This window comes from Pelecanus crispus, chromosome 1 (assembly GCF_030463565.1).
Source record: "Pelecanus crispus isolate bPelCri1 chromosome 1, bPelCri1.pri, whole genome shotgun sequence".
Lineage (NCBI taxonomy): Eukaryota > Metazoa > Chordata > Aves > Pelecaniformes > Pelecanidae > Pelecanus > Pelecanus crispus.
Window position 1 is genome coordinate 84,667,977 of NC_134643.1, and position 20,115 is coordinate 84,688,091.

A 20,115-nucleotide genomic window follows, 5' to 3' on the forward strand; every position below is an offset into this window, starting at 1 on the left:
GGGCAGCGGCGGTAGGAGGCAGGCGCGTCTGAGGCGGCGGGCATGCTGCGCTCGCCGCCTCCCCCGCCGCTGCCGCCGGCCACCTCCGGGCGGCCGCCCTGCCCTGCCCTGCCCTGCCCTGCCCTGCCCGCCTCCGCCTCACTGCGCGGCGGCGCACGGCCGAGCGCGGCCCGGGGGAGCCGCCCGGGGACCCGGATATGAACGAGCGATCATTGTATTACGGTCACTTGACGTCAAAAAGGATCCCTTCTGCTCCGCGCCCCCGTGCAGGCAGCGGCAGCCTCCCCCGGGCACCGGCATACCGCACCCCCCGCCCCGCCCCGCCCCGCCCGCCGAGGGGGCTCCGCGGCGGGGCCGGGACACGCTCCGGGCAGCGGATCTCACCCGTCGGCAGCGCGACGGCCGCCGGCGCGGCAGCCGCTGCCGCTGCCCACAGGTGCCGCCGGGCCGCCGCGCCGGGGGAGGGGGCTTCGCGGCGGGGGCCGCTCGGGGACCGCTCCTGAGAAGGGGGAAGCGGGGCAGCGGGGGTGGCGGGGCCGCGGGGGGCACCCGTGCCCGGCTGGGGGGGCAGGGGCCGCCCTCCGCCCTGTGGGGGCGGGGGACAGCGCCCGCTCCCCAGCCCCCACGGGGCCGCCGCCGCCGGGGATCACGGTGCGGCCCCCACGCGTGGATTACTCGCTAAAGGGATGGCGCGCAGCGGGGGCTCTGGCTGTAACACACCCCACACCCCCCCGAAAATCATAATCGAAGGCGCCGGGGATTCCTGGCGCTTCTTGGCGTCTGCCCCCCCTCGTCCCCCAGCGTAATGAGAACAAAGGAAGGGGCTGGGTATTTTTTTTTTCCCTTTGCTTTGCTCCCCTTCCCCCCCGCCCCCCCGGTTTGTCATGGAGTTGGTGCTGCTCCAGAAGGTGCTTCCAAAACCAGCAGACGATGACAACACTTCTATCAGGCTGCCTTCATGTTAGCATTTGCAACCTGGGACCGTACTTTCCCTTTGATGCATTCTTAAAACTCGCATCCAAGGCTGATACATTTCAGTAGATGCACATTTTATTAGAGAAAATTAATTGAAGCAGCTTTACACAATGACTTCAATTACAGTTCAGTAATACAATCAATGCTAAGATCTTATTTTCTGTATTCAAACAGTAAGCTCGTCTACTCGATTCAAGGTCTGCAGGGGAATATACAAAATATGTATACATAGATGTATGTAGGATTAAATGGTATATATACCACTCCACTCTTGTGGAGTTTCTGGGTTTCTAACAAAATCAAGTACAGAAAATATTAAGTGAAAAACCATTTTGCATTCCAGTTGGCATCACTGCAGTAACATTTTTACTGAATCCTTGTGGTAGTACTCATAGCTCCAGCGAATAGTTTACCTAGATTCACTGGGATTAGTGGGTTTTCACTTAATTTAAAACATTAGCTCTGTGTATGAAATATGCCCAAAGATATTAAAACCAGTGCCAAAATAGAAAACCGTAATTATATCAAATGGAATCACTGTGCTGGTGAAGTAAAGGACCACTTTACTCACTTAAGTAATTCCTAGAAGCAAAATTACGGATAAGTTTTCTAGAGCAGTCCTTTGAAAATAATGGTCCTTTGATTTACAGGAGCAGTCATTTAACAGAATAATGTATCAAACCTGCAAAATGTAGTATAATACCCTTTGGGACTAGCAAACTGCAATAAATACAGACACACCTGAGCACCCCAACAAATAAGGGCTGGTCTGTTATCAATGCATGTCAGAGATTGTAACCAGAGAAAGGGCTTGCACACTGGAAAATTTGTCTGTTTTTCCAGCTCTGTCAGCACCTCTAATGCAGGATATTCTCCCTCCAAACTTTGCCTCAGGAATAACCATTTATTTCAAGAGGAAGCATCCCTAGACAAGTTCATAGAGATCTCCTGGAGGCAATGCCAGTCAAAATTAATAACTTGCACCCCAGGAACTGTGGCACCTGGCTATCACAGCAAACACCTTTGGAATCTGCTCAGTGAATGCGTCCCTTCCACAGGGCCAGGCACAGTCACCCACAGACACTTGGTTGTGCTTTCATCTGCATAAGAATACAACCAGTAACACAACACAGAACAGATGAGTTGTCGGCACCTGTGCCTGCTCCCTCACCTCGGTACCTTCTTCATTCAGCCTGCTGTTCCTGCGTTGTGTTTGAACATACACACCCTTCTCCCCATCCACAAAACCCCCTTCCAGGGACCTGCTCCCACCGGGGTTACATTTAGCCTTTGCTTGCAACCACCCTGCGTTTATGTGACCTGTCCTTGTGTTAGATGAGTCCCCACAGGCTCTGAGAACAAACCCCACCCCTGTAGAGGGACATACACATGCTAACCATCACAGATCTCCCCCCACTCTTTCAAGCACCCCTCATAAAAAGCCCTCATCCATTCTCAACCCTGTTCCTACACTTCAGTTCCCACTCCTGGGGGCACTTTCAAAAATCCCCCTGCGCAGTTGTCATGCTCAGGACTGTGGCAGGCAGCCTTCTGGGGACACAGCCTAGGGGGGCTGGTGGTGCGCACCGTGCAGAGCGGAAGGAAGCACGCAGAGGGCTAGTAAACTTGCTGCCTCGCAAACGGTCGTATCCATCCTGCCATTCCTTCATCAACAACACGGAGCAGCACTTCTCTGACGCCTGGAAAAGATTATGCTGAATTTAAATTCTCCCTTGATTCAAACCCAAGTTTCTAGCCCTTCTAAATGTTGTGTTGCGGTGTTCACATCCTGAATTTGCAGGCAGATGGGATTATGCTAAAGTGCAGAGAAAAAGACAGACTTGCCCACATTCATCTTGCCGAAAGCATCACTGAAAAAACCCTATGAGGAAAATGTACATTATTAATTGGTATAGCAGGAAAATACAGCTGCTCTGTATAGTGTTTGAGTAGAATACAACTACTTTCTTTGCAGCTTTAACAATTCTGAGAATCTAGTATGATATCTGTATATGTGGGTACAAAGGAAGAGAGGAGAAAGGGGTGAAGAGAAAGTGGGAGGATGATGTTAAAGGGGAAGAAGCATCTACTCCAAGCATGGAATTTTAAAGGGCAATTCTTATTTTTTGAGTGTGGTGAAAAGCCTCTGAACACTATCTTGAAGAGCATGAATTGAATTCCATGAATCTTGAATTCCTACCAGCAGAAAGCCAAGGTCCGGGAGAGAAAGGATGACATGCAGAACAGTGGGACGTATCAAGTGCTGAGATGTGCTACTAATGTTTTAACCAGGCACTCCCTGACAAAGAATTTATTTGTTCCCATAGTTGTGATTTAGCAAAAAGTATTTTCTACCCTGAGCACATGCACACACTCAATCAGTCCTATACACTCCAGCACATCTGCACCAAAACTTACCATTCTCTCCAGCTCCCACTGCCACTCAGTTCTTCTAATCCCGTTATAATGCCTTTTGTCATCCCCTGTGACTGGGATGGTTTTTTCCCCCATCGGGTCCACACAGCACCATTAGTGGCTTATCCCGCAGCCTCATTTGCAGGTCTTCTCCTGAAGCTGGACAGGTGGCTAGTAAATGGGACTGCCCTGGTTAAGCAGCATCAAGGGGCTGCCTAAATACGATCCTTTTGAGGTTCCCTGCTTTACCAGCTAGCGCTTAGGAGAGTCTTGTACAAGCTTTGTAGAAGAAGAAACACTGTCTGAGCTAGAGATTCTCTTTTACCTAAAGGCAGGTCTGCATCCCGAATGCAACCTTACCAACACTTCCATGGGGAGAAAAGAAGGATCATATCCTTACGCCCTGTACTGCCATCATGCCGGGGACATGAATAATATATGCCTGTGCTCAGACCTGTGTAATCATGTGCACCACATATGAGACTTCTGTAACTGCCCCCCCCATCTTCTGCTGCATTTTCTGCTTTGCACTGGCCTCCCCCTGCTCTTGGGTACTGGGACAGATGGAACTGGCTGATACAAGCCGTCATGGTCTGATGAGCAGCACCCAATACACACCATTACATAGCAGGAGTGGGCAGCGGTGTGGCTGTGGGGAGCCATCATTCAGTGGGACACTCCCACACAGTGAAATGACTGACCCATCCCATGTGGGGGTCTCACATGTTGAATCATAGAATGTTTTGGGTTGGAAGGGACCTTTAGAGGTCACCTAGCCCAACCCCCCTGCACTGAGCAGGGACAGCTTTAACCAGATCAGGTTGCTCAGAGCCCCGTCCAGCCTGACCTTGAATGTTGCTCGGGATGGGGCCTCCACTACCTCTCTGGGCAACCTGTTACAGTGCTTCACCACCCTCCTTGTAAAAAATTTCTTCCTTATGTCTAGTCTAAATCTATTCTTCTTTAGTTTAAAACCATTACTCCTTGTCCTGTCACAACAGGCCTTGCTAAAAAGATTGTCCCCATCCTTCCTATAGGCCCCCTTTAAGTACTGAAAGGCCACAATAAGGTCTCCCTGCAGCCTTCTCTTCTCCAGGCTGAACAACCCCAACTCTCTCAGCCTGGCCTCGTAGGAGAGGTGTTCCAGCCCTTGGATCATTTTTGTGGCCCTCCTCTGGACCCTCTCCAGCAGGTCCATGTCCTTCTTGTGCTGAGGGCTCCAGAGCTGGACGCAGTGCTCCAGGTGAGGTCTCACCAGAGCAGAGTAGAGGGGCAGAATCACCTCCCTCGACCTGCTGGCCACGCTGCTTTTGATGCAGCCCAGGATACGGTTGGCTTTCTGGGCTGCAAGCGCACATTGCCAGCTCATGTCCAGCTTTTCATTGACCACTACCCCCAAGTCCTTCTGTGGAGGGCTGCTCTCAATCCCTTCATCCCCCAGCCTGTGTTGATATCAGGGGTTGCCCCATCCCAGATGCAGAAATGAGACATGAGACATAGAGGTAGTCTGCAGAGGCTGCATTTATCTACCCATACACACACACGTACACACAAAGTACATGTGCTCTGGTATACCTGACTAAGAACACCTTGGGAACATCCAGTCTTTTCACAAATACCCCCTCTTGTGCCATCCTGATGACTGACAGTGGCTGTGGAGCTTCAGCCTCACCAAAATGAAAATACAATGCTGAGTTGTGGAGAGACATACACCAGCCTCTAGAAGGTTGATCTGCCCACAGCCCGCCCCCTCACTGGTGGTGGGACTAGACATGTCTGCTTCAACACATTTTGTGGGGACAGGGACCCCATGAATTGCCACATGGGATGACATGGGTGATTCCTTTTTTCTTTGCCATGTGTTGACTAAATAGCATTCCCATCATGGCAGATGGTGAGAAAGCCATCTGAAGCCGAGAAGAAACCGAGGGGGTTAAAGGCAAATCCGTGCTTCCTCCACTCGGTTAATTCCCTAGCAGCCTGATCCTGTGTTGAGATGATTCAGGCCAGAGAGAGAGAGACTGCCACAGTCCTCAAGGGAGACCCCAGAGAAAAGACTCTTATTTCCTGTTCAGGAGGATTAAGTACAAGGCCATTGACAAATCACAGCAAACATCTGGATGTGAGCACTCCATCTATCAAGGCCTAATCCATGAAGTTATTCATTAATGAATTCAGCAAATTCACACTGTCCTATATATAGGATCAGCTGATCTTTTTTTACGTTTGGCTTGGAGGTGTTTTACATCTATATGAACAGATTTTTATTTATTGTACAAAGCAATCTATTGTGTCCTGGCTTTGCTTAATTAATTGTTTAGAGTAGGTCTTCTGCCTTTTTTAAAAATCACACACTGCCGTATTTTCTGATAGTGTAAAAAAAAAGCCAGTAGTTAAACCCCAACCATGTTCCTGCATTTTATATTGTTTTTTAATTTTAAGCCCAAGTTCCTCTGGAAACATTCCATCTCACAGTGATGGAAAAAACATAAAATAGTAATTGATTTTCTTTTTTGTATTTTGTTTTGATTAAAATGACAATCCCTCTCATTTATCTTCAGAGAGAAGGTAAGCATTGAGTAAATGGTCTGGTTAATTCAAAAGTAATTTGATCAGAACATCCATAATTTACATTGACTTGAACAGTAGGAAAGATGCTGAGCACTACCAGATATCAAGCTTATTCATTTAAACAGACTACTTAAATTATGCTTTACATCTTGTGAATGTAGAGCTACTCTAAGAACGTATAATGACCCACATTTTATAAAGGGGAGATTTGCACACAACTGTGCCCTTAGAAGTCATCTGTTGAGCTTGAATAACACTCAAGTCTGCTCACACACAAACCAGGCCATGTAGCTGAATGCATTGTTTTTCACACAGCTGTGCCATCTTGTTTCCAGTGAAATCTGCAGGCTTTGTCATTGATATCAGTGGAATCAGCATTTGGCCCAGAAATTTTTATAAATCCAGATGCGACAGGATATTTTCAATTCACCCTCAAAGCTTTGGACTCTGCCAGACAGCACGAATCATCCAAACGTGTGATTTATAATTTCCAGACCTTTTGACTTACAGCGCATTATTGTGGTGTAATCTTTAGGGACTTGATCTTAAAGGGAAAATCTCATTCTGTTCCTTTATTTGCTTTTAAATTCCAGAAGCACGTACCTCTACTCTTAGGTTTTATCTCTTGTCACAACAGGATGCCCCAAGCGGACTACCAAAAGAATGAAGACAAGTGAGCGCAATCTGGAGGAGCAAATAATGAAGACCTGCAGAGCCACTCAGCTATACCTATGCAATTTCGTCTTCACTGCTAGTGCAAATACTCTCACAAGTGAATTTTGTTTGCACTGATACTTTTGTAATGGCTGTACTCCATACCAATATCTATTTCTGTATGTAAAGCATGGGGTTTCTGGGCAAACTTGATCCCTCCTTATCACCCAACTGAAAGTGCTTCATTTTCATCCTATGGCCATGGAAGTCACACTGACAAAAAGCTATTACCATGTCAAAAGTGCGAGATCGGGCCACTCATTCAGGCTGTGAGAAAGAGGGACAGGAATAGATAGATCAAAGGTTGCGTGTCTAGGACGAATAGTTACGGTGGCGTGTGATTTAGGTGATCACTCACTTACTACAAGTTGTCAGGTGGCAAATTCATAATTTTTTATTTCGTTACTAGCTATGTGGCCAGTCACAGTCCAGAATCCACTGCAGTAAGCTCTGACACACACAGACACAAATGAAGCCGCATAGGCTGCTTAAAAAAAGCTAAATGACATGTTTACAAATTTGTGTATTTTAAAAAGGAGTGGATTTGCAAAAACATTGAGTAATCTCATCCAAATTTCCAGCTCATTTCTAATTTTTAAGCAGTCATGAATTATGAATGAAACAAGGACAATCAAAATATATGATCCTTCCGCTGGTATAAAATTATTAGTAAAGCCCTTGAAATTAGTGACTATAATCTGAAAAAGCTTATGTGAGGGGAAACTGAGGTTGAGGCCTACGCATGATCCCCTCACATATAGGAAAAAGAGCTAAATTCATTAGAGTTCTTTGTAAGCAGCTGCAGGAAGGCATGCTCTACCATGGAACTAGGGGGGCAAATGTACTGATGGTTTAAGCAGGATAGGGCCATAAGTGAATCATTAAGTGGATAGGAGTAATGAAACAGCTTTACTTGCACTAAGTCTTCAATGCTGGAGAGGCCCCTGGGGAAACTCTTAACATGAATACAGTATGTTGCTAGATACACAGCAGATTTTTTTCCTGCCTTACCAAGCAAAGGGAAGAATGGAGGACCCACCCAGAGGTTTATTATTTAAAGCTCTAACAAAAGTAGCATTCTAGTATGCAAGAGCAGTACAATTTATATAGTAAGTAGTGTGGAGAAATATTTGGCAGGAAGAAAACCAGCTAGCACATAGATGTAAAATAAGACCTGCTTTGCTTTTCATACTCACCAGTGAAAATCAGAAGAAAGACTACTCAAATCAATGGAATGACATTTATAATGTATCATTGGGGTAATATAAACAAATCCTTTGTATACGTGTGTGAAGGGGAGGAGGGCTAGGAATGGAAGAATACTGTTTTATCTTATACATGTGCATGTAGTAGCTAAAGGAAAGGTCTGACATCTGAACACAGACCAGTGATGAACAAGTTGCATTTATTTTGCATAGCCACTGAACTCTAGGTTGGTGTAGAACATACAATTTTTTTGTGTACACCCATTTGCTAGGTTCAGGCTAGCATCTAATCCTCTGGACATTCCCAGAGGAGTTAGACTTTACATTTGAGGTGAATTTGGCTTGGCAATGGCAATGCACCATGTTACTAATTCTAATCCGCTCCTTCAAGGGCTTTGTGTTTCAACTGTGAAAAAATCACTACTCCATAATACTTGTTTTAATCAACAAAGCAGGATGAATAAATAAATACCGATTTGTTGTTTAAAATCTGAATTTAGCATTTTCAAAGCACTATCAGATCAAAACTTTAACAGTATTTAACTATCTGCAGATTAATATAAGTGTCAAATTCTAGTTGTAATCAATTTAGGAGCAAAAAAGGAGCCAATAAGTGATGTGATAAAGTCAATGGAGCTATGCAGCTTTGCACTGGCCACTGAATTGACTTTATACATTTTGTATTAATACTCATACAAATTGGTAGTGGAGATGCTTGCTTACGGTGGTGTAAAACTTTTTTATAAGAAGCAAAATTTTAAGATGATAATAACAACAACAACAACAAATTGGAGGAAAAAAATTATTAATAGGGAACCTCAATCTATTCTTTCTATTAAAAAATATGGTATCTATAAGAAGCAATGCCAAGCAGTCTTCATGCATTAAAAGTTCTCTATGGTATGAGAGCAACCAAAGGCAAATAAGCATTCCAGAAAGTGAAGATTCTTACTGCATTAGTTTCTTACTTAGGATGAAAGTGCTAATAATGCCTTCTTTAGCTTGAGAACAGTGAAGGAACAGAGGCACCTGTCCAGTTGAACAACGTAAGGACCAGTTTCCTTCATGCTTATGCTAATATGAAGTTAAACCATTAGGGCCATATAGCTGTAATTCACCCCAGTCCTAGTAGGAGCTTCCTTCATAGGAAAGGTTGGGATGCAGTGTACAGCTAACTTCATCCTGCAGTCCCGGTGAGTTCCTGGCTGCTGCTGTTACCTGGACACTGCTTTCAAGGCTGGAGGCACCTGATGCTGCCTGATCTAGAATGGTAAGATAAGCTAGCCTTACGAATGCTAAGAAACCCTCTATAGACTAAGAAATGAGCCAAGGAGTCATGGTTGGATGCTAGACCTTGCGAACTGAGCGAACAGAAGGGAAGGAGGAGATCTTCCGGTGCTAATTTCACAAAGGCTGCTATGTTGATGAGTACTTGGCTTGGTTTTGCATCAGTTTCAATTACATGTGCTCCTCGATACCTTGATCCCTGAATTTATGTCATTCCTTTTTAATTCATAACTTGAGATATTTGAAGGCAACTGTGAGTCTGCACACGAGCCCCGCACACACTCCCCAAATACCTTTTCTTCATGCAATCATGTTAGAAGCAGCAGAGAGTGTGAAAGTTCATCAGACTGTGCTCACTCTCCTCTTTGATTTTCTTTAAATTAGCTTCTCCTGCTTCCGCCTACTGTAGGTCCGATAGTAGAAGTGTAGGAAGAGAGCAATGAGGCTGATAATGTAGAGGAAGACTGCAGTGTTGAAGCCATCAGGGAATGGGCATTCTGTGAAGAGGTTGTAGGAAGAATGTGCAGCAATGGCTACAAACTGGCACTGGACGAGGGGGAAAAAGAAGCAGCCAGATTAGGGATCCTACATGTGACATACTGCAACTGACCATTTGGTCCACCATAAAGAGTATCACAACATATTAGTAGTGTCCTCAACCCAGAGGACCACCTGTTTGCCTCTCCTGACACACCTGAAAAACTTGCCTTTCAAGCCCAACAGTGTTTTCCCAACATGGAAGGGTGTCACATGTCCCCCAGTGTGGCTTGCCCACTGCTGCAGGAAGCAGGTTTGGAATCCAGCCTCTCCCACCTAGGAGCAGATCACTGCCCTTATGCCACTTCTCTGCCACTGGCCAGTTACTAAGATCTTGGAATATGGAAACTAAAGGTGGGACACTCCTTCTCTTCCCCGATGGTAATCACATTATTATACCCGTAATGATTTTGATTTGTATTTTAGCTTACAGTAAAGAACTACAGATGCTACTTTTACTCATTTAAACATGAATCTGTTTTTATATTTTCATAGAATCATAGAATGGCTTGGGTTGGAAGGGACCTTTAAAGGACATCTAGCCCAACCCCCCTGCAGTGAGCAGGGACATCTTTAACTAGATTAGGTTGCCCAGAGCCCCGTCCAGCCTGACCTTGAATGTTTCCAGGGATGGGGCATCTACCACCTCTCTGGGCAACCTGTTCCAGTGTTTCACCACCCTCATGGTAAAAAATTTCTTCTTTATATCTAGTCTAAATCTACCCTCTTTTATTTTAAAACCATCACCCTTTGTCCTATCACAACAGGCCCTACTAAAAAGTTTGTCCCCATCTTTCTTATCAGCCCCCTTTAAGTACTGAAAGGCCACAATAAGGTCTCCCCAGAGCCTTCTCTTCTCCAGGCTGAACAATCCCAACTCTCTAAGCCTTTCTTCACAGGAGAGGTGTTCCATCCCTCTGATCATTTTTGTGGCCCTCCTCTGGACACACTCCAAAAGGTCCATGTCTTTCCTGAGCTGAGCACTCTAGAGCTGGACGCAGTACTTATTTTACTAAGTCACCTGTCTCAATATCCTGAAGCAATGAGTTCTACCTGCTGAAAGTATGTTAAATAAAAACTGTTTTCCTGTGCTATATTTTGCATTACAAATATCTTTTCATTTCATGCAATACTTTCTTGTTCTGCTTTTGTCATTGAGGGTAAATAAGAATTCTGGACAAGCCTTCAGTGCACCAGTATTTTACACCTACCCTAGCTCTTCCTTCTCTTCTTTGGTAACTGCATACTTTTTGTTTGCATAACTTCTCTTTGTGTGGAATTAACTGTCCCACATGCTTAACTATAATCATTGTCCTTGTCTGGAACATTGCTTTTATGCTCTATCTGAAAAACCATAGGGTTGTCAGGATTTGTCACTTCTTCAGAGATGAGGGAAAGAAAATCTAAAGGGATTCTCTACAGAAAGAGTAAAACTCACATATTTTTCTTTAACTTGCCTCTGTTTGCCTGCAGTTAGACATACTCTTCCTTTTTGAAGAAACAGTGAAGGCTGCTGAATCTCCTGCCCTAGCAAGAATCCAAAGGTTTCCTGAGTTACCACCCCACACCTCCCAAAATCAAGCTGTTTTCAGGGCTTCAGAGGGTAAAAGGCTGTCATATACAACAGAAAAAGGAGAAGTGTAATTTTAATTTTTCTCCCTCCTTCCCATTACAAAGGTGGGGGCTTATTAGTTGATATCGTCACTGAAGGCCTGTTGCTAGTTTTCTGAGTACCATTCAGAGCAGGTCACCCATCAGTTCACCTCTCATAGGACACCTAAGGACATGGTGACTTCCATAGGCAACAAACAGAAAGACTTGAGCCAGTGAGGGGACAGAGACAGATAGCAGGGGCCATCACACCCAACACAAGGAAGTGCAGAGATGAACACACGGAACTAATTACCAGCTGCATGATGGTGAGGTAACGCTTCCACCATAGGTAACGGTGCATCTGTGGTCCCAGGCTGGCCAGGGCATAATAGCCGTACATGAAGATGTGTACAAAGGAGTTTAGCATCCCAATAAAGAATGCTGAGGAGTAAATAAGTCAGGATGAACGAGACACACAAATCATTCAAGATTAACCCTCTGATGAGCTCACAGCCACCTTGATGATGCTTTCAAAATACATCATATCACCCCTATGCATGAACCTTCAATCCAGACTCCACCTAGGAAGCATGTCATATTCTCCCTTCTCCTTTCAGCATATATCCATCCCATATCTAGAGTTCAGAGACAGAGAAAAGCTTCAAAGGCAGAGGAGAGAATTCTTGTTCTTCTGATCTAAGCGTTTCATACCATTCTGGTGTCAAAGCCAGGTAGCCAAAATGGCTTCCCCAAAAAGAATAACCCCAGCATCTTGTATAGGGCCTACCGATAGTGGTCTAGTACTCTGTGTCAGCTTCAGATACTTCTCTTTGGTGGAGCAAAAAGGAGAAGCAGTCTGGATACAGACCAGACAGGGAGTGAGGACTAGGCTGGACCCAGTCAGACCAGGAGAGCCAGAACCTGGGGTGCTGCACCAGGCCCAGCTGAATGGGGACCGAGAGAGCGCTGGTCTGGGTGGAGAGATAAATAGACCTTGTATAGTATGTTATTGTTTCTGTTTGGACAAGGAATGACTGGCACATTCTTGTTTTGGATGAGGCAGTGAATATAGCAGTGTAAATAACCCAAAGAGCTGAGCAGATGGTATCAACTGAAATGCACAGGTTTTTCACACCTTTGGAAATAGGTGAGCTTCCTACCTGCCAGTCAGCCCATCTGCACTGTTTATGTTATCTCCACAGCACAAGAAAAACTGAAACACAAGGTGTCTACAGAAGCGTACCTTGTCCTCCAGGCACATATTTGACCCCTGTCCACCAGTTGAAAAGCATAGAGCCATGATGGTACACATGCAGAAAAGTCACCTGCTCTTGTTTCTTGCGCAGAATAAAGAAAACCTGAAAGAAGCCAGAGAAAAGAAAATCTTGCGTTGATGTGTTTAGACAAAAGATTTTACACTAAAAGTGGCAAGAATAGTTAATTATGACTCTGAATCTCCCAAACCCATTTCCTCTGCTGTGGATAAAAACTGGTGAAAATCAACACGTGTGATAGATCTTATGTTATATGGAATGGGGAAGAACTGGAGGGTAGAGCTTCCATAGAGCTCCAACTATTTTTACCTTTGGATTCAGGTCCCAAGGTCCAAAGGGGACACATCTGAGTCTTTGACTGAGCTTCCATATAATTTGCAGCTGCTTGGGTGTGATTCTTTTCAGGACATAGGTTAGATGTTTACTGGTACCAGAGAACGATCCACAGAAAAAGTGGTGTGTTGAATGCCCAAATCCTTCTGGAATTTGCTTTAGTAAGAGAATGATTTTGGCAGATGAATATGTGTCAGACCACTGTATTTCAGCGTGCACTTGCGCACACACATACACAAAAAGTGAATCTGCTTTTCAGGGACTCAGGACTGTCAAAAAGCTGCTTTTGTTGCTGATGAAAACCTTGAGAAAATTAGTCAACACACTGGCAATAGGCCTAGGAGGGCTCCACATGCTGATTCACTTTTCAGACAGTGTGTTGTCAGCTTATCCCCCAAAGAGCACTTGACTGTGAAGTCTTAGACAGGTTAGGATACAGCTTACTCCTGCTGACCAGGCGGAGAGATGGGATTCCCTTGTTAGTTCAGTCAACTATTTATAATATAGGAGGAGACCTGAACACAAGCTATGAAATGGTACTGTTTTCAGGTGAACTTTCAACTTCATATGGGACACAAACCTTTAACCCACAACTTTGGGATAATCTGTGGCAGCAAAAATACCAGGACACGTACTTGTACATTTACAGTTTCTTTACTGCCCATCTAACCATTATTATCCAGCCAGCCAGAGCAATGGCAGATCCCGTCTGGCAGCCTTAATCAACTGGTAGCTAAGATTTTGGGGGACCGTCTGGAAATAGCTACAGTTAAAGCTTCTCCCCTAGCACTGTGGTTAGGAGGGAATGCCTGCCCGCAGGAAGGGTGCTGGGGAGTGAACGTGTGCAGCCACTGGGACAGAGACAGGCAAACTGGACAGCAGTGATTCTTTTCTTCTGGAAAGGAGCTTTTGAGGAAGCCTAGTAGCATAATACCCAGTGGCAATTCTGGACTCTTGCAGGCCAAACACTGTCAAAAACCAGAATGCTAAAGCTGAGCCCTCTTTAACAGTGTCAGCCTTATCCGACAAACAGGCAGAGCAGAACACATGAAAACAGAATTTACTGAAAAGCATCAACCAAATCAATACAGGATCAGCCGAGGACATTAGCTTTTGGCACCCTGCCCCATTCTGACAAGGGAGTGATTTATGTACAGCACCAGTCCCGCTATGGAGCCGAGCTGAGCCCTCCTTACCGTGTCAAGCAGCTCGATGACTTTGGAGAAGAAGAACCACCAACACACTCTTGCCATCTGCTGGGCAGCACAAGGAAACGCTGTTAGACCTCAAAGCAAAATCACTGCTCAGTCTCACTGCCTGAGATTTTCAACTATGCACTATGTGAATGCTGCCCACCTGGGATCAACAGCAAAGGGCAAAAACTAAAGGGCTCTTTTATGGCTGTTGCTTTTTCTTTTTTTTTTTCTTTTTTTTTTTCTGTTGGTCTAGGGGGAGGAAAGGCATTCAGGGTTGTTTTGGCTGGCTAGATGACTGGTTTACTAAGTTGCTTGCTCATTGATAAGGCAAGGGTGAGCTGCTCAGAAACTGTTTCTAGCCTGATGGCAATATCTGAAAAACTGGAAAGCTAACAACCATACTTGCGTCTGTTCAAAGCCTGGTTGTATCTGGAAGCAAAGCATAATAGTTCTGAATTCAAACTGAAAAAAACTCATGCAGCATTTTGGAAAGCTGATGGGACCCAGCCCCGCCCCGTGATGACCCGACAAGGAATAGTTTTAGCCAAATTCCTCTGCTAAAAGAAATGTTGAGTAAGATTTATGTCATGCAAAGCTGAGGATATAAAAATTGGTTTTCTCGTTGATAGTGATCACCCAGAATCCTTATATAATCAATGGAAAGAGTCACATATATTTCAGAGGTAATTTGCAATATCTATACTAGACATCTATCTTCAGATTGTAGGATCACCCTCGCTCTAGTGATCAAAGAGGGAACTTAAATGGCTATGTTGACTGAGATGATTAATTTATAGACAACTAAAGCAAAGTGCAACTGTTGAAGCAGACAATTTAGTGAGATAGATTTACAAGCAACAAACTGGAGTAAAAGCTTTCTTAGGCATGCAGATTGCTATTTATGAGCAAAACAATCTGCATACCCACAGGAGGAGCAGAGCCTAAGGCAAGCTTTGTATAGAACTGTACCCTCATTCCTAGTTCACTTCGTCTGTAATCCACTGGCTGGCACAAGTAGCTGTAGTTAGCCAAGATTGAAGTTACCAGAAACTGAAACAAAAGAAAAGCAATAGAATCCATTTTCTGTTCAATGCCATCTGCTCTAAAAAGATGTACATACTAATGCTGAGGTAATAAGGTCTCAATCTTGTACTCGCTGACAGAAAATCCATGTAATTTATACAGCTGAGCAAATAGTAAAAACCTGAAACAAAGTACTTCACATCTTTGTTGGAATCTGAAAAAGAAAATTTGGTCTGGGCATATTTTGTAACTCTTTATGTAATCACTTGAGTGCTCAAAAATGCTTCGGCAGGAATAGTGAATTCTATGCTTCAGAATCTCTCTGAAAATACACCATTATCCTTTGCAAAGATCCCATACTGTTTTGTTTTGGCTGGTTGCATTTGCCTATAATTGGAAAGCCAAAAACTGGACCAAATAACCAGTATAACTGAACAACCAAGCACAGGCAAGCAATTTTCATACTTGTCCTCAGATCGAGTAGTATTTGCCAAAAAAAATTGCAACTTGCTTTAAGTAAATGTAACAATTGTGTTATAAACTAAAAGGGCAAATTTCTCAACACCAAAATGTTTTTCAAACCTATTTGGCCATGTTCACTTGAAGAGTTTTCAGTGGCCTACATAAACTAGGGCAAGGCTTGTAGAAAGGCTTATCATATGCATTGAGAACAAGCAGAAAACAATGTCATCATTACTCTTGCCAGCAGGAAGCTGCAGTGTGCTTGGCACTCTTGGAGAGGACTGCATAAGTCTAGAAAAGCAGTTCTCATTCTCAGAGATGGGTCCCTCACCAGCCAGACCTGAGATGAAATGAGAAGGTTCCACATCTCCGTACTCTCTGTGTCTACTGGGGAGATCTCAACTTTCAACTCGTTCATTCAGGGACTTTTCAATGTTAATTTTATGAATGAGAGGAAGATTGAGAAATGGAAGGAGATGAGGTATGCTTTGGAAATAACGCTTTCAACAGGGCAATACTGCTCCTCTTGTGGCAAAACGTAGACATGTCCAAGTTGGCTCCCACTCCCTTCCTTAGAGTCCATCAACAAAAGCTGTTGAAATGGCTCTGGCTTTCAAACACTTCCCGGATGCTTACGCAGGAGGGGCCAATCATGTCTCCTCACCTCGTAAAACATGTAGCTTGATAATGTCATCATGGCAAGATTGTAGGCAATCAGCAGGCCTCGCAGCTTCAGCAGTTTCCGCTTACGCATGTAGAAGGGCCCCAGTGCCACGACAAAGAGGTAAAAGGCAAAGAGGAGTGTGACTGGAAGTGGAGAGTGGACCAAGGGCCACGGATCTGTCCTTGGATCTGAAAAGCAAAACACAGCCAAAGCTGGCACATCGTATACACTGTATGGCAGACATATTTAATTACTTCCCTTTAGCATGCTCTTTGTGGCATGCTCTCTGGCAAAAAGAAAATTGTTATCTTGTGTACAAAGCAGTACCACAGTTCTTCTCCTACCCTGGACCTCCATGTGCCAGACTATGCTAAAAGACTTTAGCACTCCATTTGGGTTGGGACTGTGGTACTCAGAAGACTGCTCTGCCGAGCACCATCCCTCTGCAGCACAGTAGTGAACAGACCTTTCCTGTCATGAGTGGGACTCCTCATCACAGGCTGCAAGACTGTCCCACACACGGGCAAAAGAAGTAGTTCAAGATACATGCAGCAGGGATGCACAGAACAAACCAGACAGTTCCTGGCTCTTCGGGAGTGTAAAACTTTACAGCTAAATAATAAAATTGTTTCAATCACTGATGCAATTTCCTTCCTGCCCCACAATGCTCAGGACATCTGAAATTCTCCAACCCTTCATTTTTATATCTACTCATAGGGTGGACTCTTTTAAAAGCATGCCATTTCACTGGAAAATGACAGAACTCTTCTCCCTGCTAAAATTGCTCTTCAGTCCTACAGCAAAGGGAAGCGCAGCAGATTTTCTGTCATGCCATCTCCTCCTAATCATGCCTCATTCCTGACCCACAGAAGTGCAGGATACATTATATCTGTAAAAACCTCCCAGTTCCCATTCATGCTTTTGTCTCCCATTCGCAATGTGGTCACTGCTCTGCTAAACTCCCTCAGCATCTCTCTTTGCTTCCTGACCTGCTAGTCCCAAGCCTCAGACTCCTCTCACTAGTCTAGCTCCAGGATCCTTGCAGAAGTCCTGTATTGAATTTTAGTCCTTGGCTCAGGGTATTTTTTTTAAAATGACACACCTGTCCACACGACTCTCTTAATCCCCATCCCCTCTAATCCTCCCAGTTCTTTACTAGTCCTGTTATGGGCTCTGTCAAGAGTTCTTTGATATTCCACCTCTGGATTTAACAGGCTGTCAGAAGTCCTGAATCCCAATTTAGACTCTTTTCTGAAATTCAAGTCCTGAAACATTTACAGCCTGAGCACTATGCCCCACATCTCCCCTATCAGAGCCACCATGCAGGCCTCCCATTCCACCTTCATGCCATTTTGTGTCTTTTCCTCACATTTAACTCCAGGGATCCAACAGAGCCCTGTGGGGCCAAACTAGACCTGCAGAACCTCTAGCTATTGAAGATCTGAAGTCTCCTAACTGCAAAATGTCAATCTCAAATACCGAGGAGTGCTCTCTGTCACTATTTTATTTGGTAATAGGTTTTACTGGCATCACAAAGAGTTTAAACCTCACTGTATTAACTCTTTAGTCTACTAAGCTTTCCCATGACACACAAATATGCATTTTAAAAAATTCACTTTCTTTAATATTCCAGACTTCACAGGCAATCCTGAGCACATATTTGCTCATCATCCTGTCAGAGCCCATTGTACATTGAACAGAAAGCTGCTGAGAGTTCCTTACTATGGGCAGAGGAAACCCCCCATCCCTTCATTATTTACTGTGATCCTGCTGGAGTGTCCCTGAGATACATTTCAAGACTTAAGGGAAGTTTGTGATCACACAGAAGGAAAAGTGAAAATCTGCCTAGTGAAAAAAATGTGGGCTTATATGTGGATCATGTTGCTTCTAGGTTTGTTCTTCATGATCATGCTGTTTATGTGGAAAATCCTATTTAAGCCAGCATCCCTACCTACCTCCACTTTCAAGGACCCAGTTGTAGAATTCCTGAGTTTTCTGCCAAGTTGAAGCCATCACAAGTTCTGGAAAGAAATTAAAATTAGCATCCCCAGGATCAAATTAACCGCATTTATCCTAGCCTTGACTGAGTCCTGAATATGGAGGCTCCTTAGACAAAAGCTCAGGACCGCAGCTAATGAAAATAAAATAGTTTTCTCTCTGCAGAAATTGAAATATTGGACCAGGATTAGAGTCATTTTTAAAAAAGGAAGGAAGAGAACCCCCCTGTAATGATTAGCTATTTAACTTCTATTTCCAGACTTCAATGTTTTGTTGAAGTTTCACCTGTAGAAACACTCTGAGTAGCTGCATGTGAAATACCAGAGCCAGGAGCTCTGTGTACCACGTTGGGAAATCAATCATGCTATTTTTTCTAAAGCAGGACATTGTCTATGCAAGGACACACACCAGGTGGCATAACTGCATTCTTCTGCAGGCATTCTTGGAGATTCACAATGTTAGCAGGCAGACTGGGATTAATTCAGTACTGCTGCAACTCCAGAGATGTTAACTGAGCTATGTTGGGTATTTCACTTTCTGAGGCCCAGCTTATACGTTAAGTTTGTTTTGCTTTATCTTGTATATATTCTATAACAGAGTATATTAAAGTAGAATACTCATATAGAATATGATGCTCCTCTGCTTCCTTCCTCTCCTTTAGTAGGGAGACATTTTCAATGGCATTTGGAAGTTCACCTAGAAAACACTTCACTACAGTTACTTTCAACAGCTTGTGTTATCTGACCTAGTTCTCTCCATAAGCAAATACACAGGGCTAGCTTCCTCCTAGTTCCATCTCCTCCTGGTATTAAGAAAAGCACATTTTCTTCTTTGACTTCTCACAGACAGCTAAGCATAAGAGTCCCCACACCTCCTTTGGACCTGTCCCCTACTCTCCTGTGCTCACTGGGTCCCTGCAGCAAGAATAGTAGCTTGTGCATTACATGGCAGGGAAAACTCTAGCCTAATATACCATACCATCTCTTATACTGGTATAAATGTGTTTTAAGGACCCTTATGAATATAAAGAGCTTCTTAATACCCAGACCAAATAGTTCTGCTGAAACTAAAAATGCATAGAGCATGCCTGGCACTGTTTACCAGTTGTAGCTTTGACTTTGCACAACTGGCCAAAACCTGTTAAAATTAACAAGGCTTTGCTGTATCCCAATTGTATACAGATTTACTCTGGTGAACGTAACAAGCAACAAAACATGGCTATACCTGTATCTCCCTGTCTGCAGACCTCAAAGCCTGACATGCAGTTGCACACACAGCACCGTGTCGGTGACAGAAGCATACTTGCACATATTTCTCTCCTGCAATTAATCATTGCAGTCAACCCCCTTTTTGGTGTGTTTCTCTGACACATACCCTGAGACCCTCAGCACAAGCACGTCTCATATGCATCTGTGCTGGTTTTGGCTGGGGTAGAGTTAATTTTCTTCATAGTAGCTAGTACAGGGCTATGTTTTGGATTTGTGCTGAAAACAGTATTGATAAGACAACGATGTTTTAGTTATTCCTGAGCAGTGCTTACACAGAGTCAAGGCCTTTTCTGCTTCTCACACCACCCCACCAGCAAGTAGGCTGGGTATGCACAAGAAATTGGGAGGGGACACAGCTGGGACAGCTGACCTCAACTGACCAAAGGGATATTCCGTACCATATGACATCATGCTCAACATAAAGCTGAGGGAAGAAGAAGTGAGGGAGGGGCATTCAGAGTGATGTCATTTCTCTTCACAAATAACCGTTACGTGTGATGGAGCCCTGCTTTCCTGGGGATGGCTGAAACCTGCCTGCTGATGGGAAGCAGTGAACGAATTCCTTGTTTTGCTTTGCTTGCGTGCACAGCTTTTGCTTTA

The 20,115-nt window shown here is 44.4% G+C and overlaps 1 protein-coding gene across 1 annotated transcript; it reads right to left on the reverse strand.

The window, feature by feature from the left end:
* Positions 1 to 9,542: 9,542 nt before the first annotated feature.
* Positions 9,543 to 18,265, reverse strand: LOC104025277 (very long chain fatty acid elongase 4). Its single transcript, XM_075727637.1, has 7 exons — positions 18,205 to 18,265; positions 16,250 to 16,437; positions 15,070 to 15,150; positions 14,101 to 14,160; positions 12,541 to 12,655; positions 11,611 to 11,738; positions 9,543 to 9,713 (listed from the first exon to the last, which is right to left on the reverse strand). Exons 1-7 carry the CDS (start codon positions 18,260 to 18,262, stop codon positions 9,543 to 9,545), a joined length of 801 nt encoding a protein of 266 aa, XP_075583752.1. The 5' UTR covers positions 18,263 to 18,265.
* Between the last annotated feature and the right edge of the window lie 1,850 nt (positions 18,266 to 20,115).

Bases quoted from the DNA above. Each gene is read 5' to 3' on its own strand.
- LOC104025277 (XM_075727637.1), bottom strand. From the start codon at position 18,262: ATGGCTTCAACTTGGCAGAAAACTCAGGAATTCTACAACTGGGTCCTT. The intron at 15,151-16,249 runs GTGAGGAGACAT...CTTTTGTTTCAG, and splicing joins CAAGCTACATGTTTTACGAG to TTTCTGGTAACTTCAATCTT. The intron at 11,739-12,540 runs GTACGCTTCTGT...TTTACTCCTCAG, and splicing joins ATATGTGCCTGGAGGACAAG to CATTCTTTATTGGGATGCTA.